The 5,991-nt window shown below is 28.6% G+C and overlaps 1 protein-coding gene across 4 annotated transcripts in view; it reads left to right on the forward strand.

The window, feature by feature from the left end:
• The window catches only part of LOC107730592 (sodium-driven chloride bicarbonate exchanger-like), a 63,089-nt gene that overhangs the window by 26,123 nt on the left and 30,975 nt on the right, over positions 1-5,991 (forward strand). For all 4 annotated transcript variants that reach the window (XM_016541451.1, XM_016541454.1, XM_016541452.1 and 1 more), the window contains 2 exons: positions 4,094-4,237; positions 5,551-5,689. In XM_016541451.1, coding sequence (XP_016396937.1) covers positions 4,094-4,237; positions 5,551-5,689 — 283 coding nt within the window. The remainder of the gene's footprint in view (positions 1-4,093; positions 4,238-5,550; positions 5,690-5,991) is intronic.

Genomic DNA, 5,991 nt, shown 5'->3' on the forward strand with positions numbered 1-5,991 from the left:
TATATATATATATATATATATATATATATATATAACAGTTTAAATATTTTTAAGCAAATAGAATGCATTTTGTCAATTTTGTCTCTAATATTAATATTAACATTAATTGTTGCAAGGGTGTACAGTTCTGTTAATATTCTATAATATTTTACATATTTTTAAAAGCAAGTAGAATGTACATTTTAAATGTCAGTTTTGTCTCTTTAATATTAATATTATCAATAATATTTACAGGGGTGTAAAATTCTATTAATATTATGTAATTATAGATTTTTTTAATAACAATTGAAATATTTAAGTAAACAATGTACATTTTAAATGTGAATTTTGTCTCTGTAATAACTTTTACAGGAGTGTAAAATTCTATTGATATTATATAATATTTTATGTACTTTTTTATTACTAATTATAATAATACATTTTAATAATATTAATAATATTTGTAAATTTGGTCTCATTAATGTTCATATTAATTATATAATATTTTATAATATTGATCATAATAAAAATATTTGTAAACATTTTAGAGAGTGTATTTGGTCTTTTTATCATTAATATTAATATGTATTAACATAAATATTATTTATTAAAATTAATGTGAATTGTTACAGGGACATTACCATGCTATTGTTTGTTATTCTATAATATTGCTGTGCAGTCAGATTTTTTTTTTTTTTTTTTTTCTGACAGACATGAAATGAAAACCACAAAATTTTGTGAATTTTGATTTCATGAGGGTTTCGAATATACTATGTTTGGTCAAGAAAACGTCACCAATTCATCACACAGCATTATAGTGTGTAGAGGAGCTGTAAGATGCAAATGTAAAGTCAGTTTTCCAGAGCTCAGTCTTCATGATGTGTGTGACAGCTGCAGGCAGATTCACTGTTTGCCTGCATTTCACTGACAGGACAGGCTGACATTATGTGGATATTACCCACAAGTCCATGCAATAATGAGCCGACTGTCAAGATATAGGACCAATATATATTAGACTGAGCTGTACTGAAAATACTGTTTGTGACAGCAAAAAATATGACTTTTCACCCACTCACTGTGGCTTGTAAATACAAATGTAGTTTCAGCTTTTGAATAAATGTCCTTTATTCAGATTCAATCTGGATCGGCCCAGAAGCTCACAAAATATTACATGCTCAAAAAACACTTTGCATGTTCTTGCATAGAGGATAATTTGTGCATAAAGAAGAAAATGTGAAGTGACAATTTCCCCACTAGCTAATTCACTGCAAAAATGTTCTACGTGGTTTCTAGGCAGTTGCTATGGTGATATGAATGGTTACTAGGGTGTTGCATTAAGCAAGGAGCTTACCATCAAGTCTCTGATACAGTATTGTTAACAAAAGCTACAACTGTTAAAAATTAATTGCATTTATTGAAATAAAGCTGAAATAAAATAAAATATAAATATTAGATGAAAAACTTGAACTTAAACTTGGCAACTTAAACATATCAAAATAAAATTGAAATTGAAATAAAAGTGAAAAAAATCAAGCAAAATAGAAACATTAAAAACAAAAACTAATAAAAATGACAAAAGCATATAACAAACATTACTAAAGCAAACTAAAATTAAAATGAAAACTGAAAATATAAAAATAAAAGCTAATACTACAAATACTATAATATTTAAAAAGGGAATTGTATATAAAAATATAAATACTACAAATTATAAATTATAGTATAAATACTATAATATTATACAAATAATACAAAATAACTCTGTTTTTGTTTATTGAAATGGTTAAATAAAAACAAATAAACTAAAATATAAATAAAAAACAAAATTAAAAAAAATGAAAATTAGAAATGTTTCCTTAAACTAAACTATATAAGACTAAAACTGACATAAAAAAATAGAAACATTAAAAATAAAAACTAATAACAATTACAAAAGCACATAACATAAAACTTTAACTAAATTGAAATGAAAACAGGAATTATAAAAATAAAAGCTAATACTAGAAATAAAATAATAGCAAAAATAGAATACTATAATAGTCTATAAATAATACTAAAATAACACTGTGTTTCATTGAATGAAACAAAAAAAATATTAGAAGAAAAGCTTAAACTTTAAAACATAAAAATGAAATTTAGATACATTTCCTTGACAACTTAAACTAAACTAAATGAAAGTAAAACTGAAATAAAAGTAGAAAAAAAAAACTAATACAATGGCAGTAGCACATAACATATTACTAAAACTAAAATTAAAAGGAAATCTGAAAAAATAAAAATAAATGGTAATACTATAAAAACGGACTACTATAATAATACCATAATAAGAAATAGCATACTAATATTATAGTATATCATACTAATACTATAATAATAAATTAATAATACTATAAATACTACAAATTAGTATAAATACTATAAAAGTGTATAAATAATACTAAAATAACACTGTCCTGATATTCTGGTCTGGTATTTTTGATCATAGATATACTAAATCTGCACATTATCTCAAGTTTTTCATCAAATGGATCTATAAGCTCAGGTCATTGAGCCATTTCCCACTGCAGGACGATGCTTTAGGTTCTTCTCTTAATGTTATGGAATTCAAAGACACCAGGAGAGCTTCACGATGTAATTTAAGCCTGATTTCATCCAGCTGTCAGCAGCCGTTTAGAGGAAGATCTGTTTTCTATATGTTGGCATTAGTCTGTATGTTGTTACAGATGTTACATAATATCATATAAAGGACAGATGTTATGTTTTCCCAGCATTTAAGCCCATGGGCTTAATTAAAGTGATTGATGACTGTTATCTATCTCGTTTAGCATGGTTTAGAAAGGATGGATAACTATGAGTTAAATGTATTTAGTAAATGTAATTATTGAACCAAAAATTGTACAACAAAGTGTCTCAAGCAAATAATCCACTGCCTACCTAGACAGCAGTTTAAGGTATCATATATTTAAGGCAGCATCCGTTCCAAATGGTAGGCAGCTGTATAATTATTTTATAATTCATAATTATGCAGTATAATTATTCCAAATGAGTCACAGCATAATTATGCAGCCTTCTAAGACGCTTTCTTTTGGCCAAATACTAAAGCAGCACTGCATGTGTCTTTTATGTAGAAGACAATCCCATAATGCAGTCAGAGTCAGTAAGAAGAAAATCCATCCAAGAATGAACAGTATTAATTATAAATGTTGATTATTAATGCACTTATATTTCATTCAATGCTGAAAAATATTTGGTCTCTTTAATAATTATATAAATTTTTATAGGGATGTGAAATTCTATCAATATTGTATAATTTTTATATAATTAAAAATATTAATTTAAATATATTTCAGTAAATAGAATGTACATTTTAAATGAACTCATTAATTGTTAAGGGGTGTAACATGCGATTAATATTATTAACATACTATTAATATGATTTAATATTTCATAATAATCTTGTTTCAATAGAATAATAAGTAAATAGTGTATTTTGTCTTATTAATATGTACATAACATACTATTATATATTTTATTAGATTGCTAGGAAGTCAGATTTAGTATCTTTTAAGCATATAGTTGACCTTAAAGCTAACAGATTAACTAAACCACAAAAGTCCCATTTTGATTTATACATTATGTACATATTTGAATGTGTGTGTGTGTGTGTACACACACATATTATAGTGGGTTGACAAGATGTAACATGCAAATGTAAAATTTAGTTTATTTATATTGTGTTTTCATGCTCAATAGATGATCCTTTGATTCCAAATGCACTGAAAAAATTGGGTGTAGAAACTGTTTACTCTCAGAAATTGCTAGTAAATTTCACAATTAATTGCAAAGAAATGGCAACTAGCATGACATTTTGAAGTAGAAAAACTGAAATAGTATTTTCTTGTAAAACACTCATATATATATATTTTTTTTTTTACATTTTGAAAAATAATTTTTTACAGTGTGTATGAGGTTTATTTTCAATAATTTTTATGTTGAGATCTGTACTATTTAACAAATGAACTCAGAACATGAAATGGGAAAAACAAATATGATTTAATGTACTTTTTTAATGTAATCTCTCACCAGTTCTTGTGTGATTGCGTTTGATGGATAGGTCACAGGACTCTGTATATCGGGGTTCATGTTCCTCTGGGCAGAAGAATCCACCACCGCCATCGGCATCACGGACACCGACACAGAAAGAGGAGCAGGGAGAGAGACTCAGGTGTCGAAGACGGACGAGAATCACCTTCATACAGTAACCGTCCATCCTTCCATTAATGACTTTCTTACTGTCACGGGTTGCTGGGGAAAGGAGCTTGAAGGAGTACAAAGCAGGCAGATAGTCAAACAAACGGAGTCTTTACTAAATCCACATGGGAAAGTAGGAGAAAACAACCTCTTTACACGATATAGACAGGACAAAGAAACTGAGGAAAGGCAGGGCTATAAATACTAAACCAAACGATGGACTAATAAGATGATTAATGAACACAGGTGGAAACTAATGAACTAATCAAGCAACACAGGAAAACTAGGTCAAGGCAGGGAGAACAGAAACACGGAACAAACATGACACTTACTCGGTATTTATGAGATATTATTGGGAGATATAGAGTGACAACTGATATTTATATCATTTTATGTAAGTAGTCTGCTATACTATTATAAAGATCTCATTGATTTACTTTACAAGCTATAAGAATTTCATCTTAATTTTTCAATAGACTGTTCCATATATATATATATATATTAGGGATGCACCGATACCGATACTGGGCTGATGTGCGCGAGCTGATAAGCAAATTGAGCGCGCGTGAGTGGATTGAGCGCGCGGCGGCGCAGATGCGCGAGCTTTGTCGAGTGAATATATCTTTCTCACAGACATCACTGGAAAGTTTGTAGTTCGGTCGGATATAATATTATTATTTATTTTTTTTCAGACTATCACTTCATATGTCAGGCTTTACAGGGTTAATTCAAGATACATTTAAGTTGAGACACAAAATTATTTAAGATATTAATATTGTTTTCTAAAAAATATATCAAAATTAAGTACATTTATGCAAACAAAAATAATAAAATCTGGCAGTGAGCTAAGCAAAATATTTTTAAATAAATGTATTTATTAATTTAAATTTTCATTTTAATCCATTTAAATTTATTTAAATAATAGTACATTTTTCATTGAATTAAGAATATTTAGATATTTGTATAGGAAAACAAGACAAAAATACCGAGTAAGAAAATCTTTCTTTTCTGTCCATCCGTTTTAATTCTGTATGTCCTTCTGATATCCTTTCATCATTTCCGTTTCTCTTTGCTGGTCTGTCCTGTTGTATAAAAGGCTCAGAGTTGGAGTGTGTGTTGCTCGTTTAGCAGCTCATCATGATGACTCAGTCCTGCTAGAGAGCAGCTGCTTCTTTTCTGTGCTTTATTATTATCGACATAACGTGTGTTGAACACAGAACAGTTTTGGCTCTCTGATGCTTTTAGCTGGCTATTTTAGCCATGTGACCTTTTCAACTGAGCTTGGTAGTTTATTGAAGTCATTAAAATGCTGTGTCACAGATACTCCCTCTCAGAGGGTTCAGTTTCTGCTGGGCACTGAGGATGGTGATGAAGAGCACATACCACACGACCTCTTCACTGAGCTGGATGAGATCTGCCTCCGTGACGGAGAGGATGCTGAGTGGAGAGAAGCTGCCAGGTACATGTGACCTGTCTGGATTCAGTCATTCAATATGCATTTATCGGTCAAAGACAAATAATGATGTCTGAGAAGATAAAAAATATTTGAAAAATAAAATAAAATACCGATTTCTTTTAAAGAAAATAATAAATATGACATAATCTTTAATCCTGATTTTAGCAAATGTCTCCAAAAAAGTGACACACTCATCTAGTAAAAAGTGAAAAAATATTTCCATAAACCTTGAATAGAATATGAGTGTGTATATCTTAATTTTTTTTTTTCAGTGTGTATTTATTTATTTATTAAGTTTTTTTTTT

Source organism: Sinocyclocheilus rhinocerous, unplaced genomic scaffold, assembly GCF_001515625.1.
Source record: "Sinocyclocheilus rhinocerous isolate Xijiao unplaced genomic scaffold, SAMN03320098_v1.1 scaffold818, whole genome shotgun sequence".
NCBI classification, from domain to species: domain Eukaryota; kingdom Metazoa; phylum Chordata; class Actinopteri; order Cypriniformes; family Cyprinidae; genus Sinocyclocheilus; species Sinocyclocheilus rhinocerous.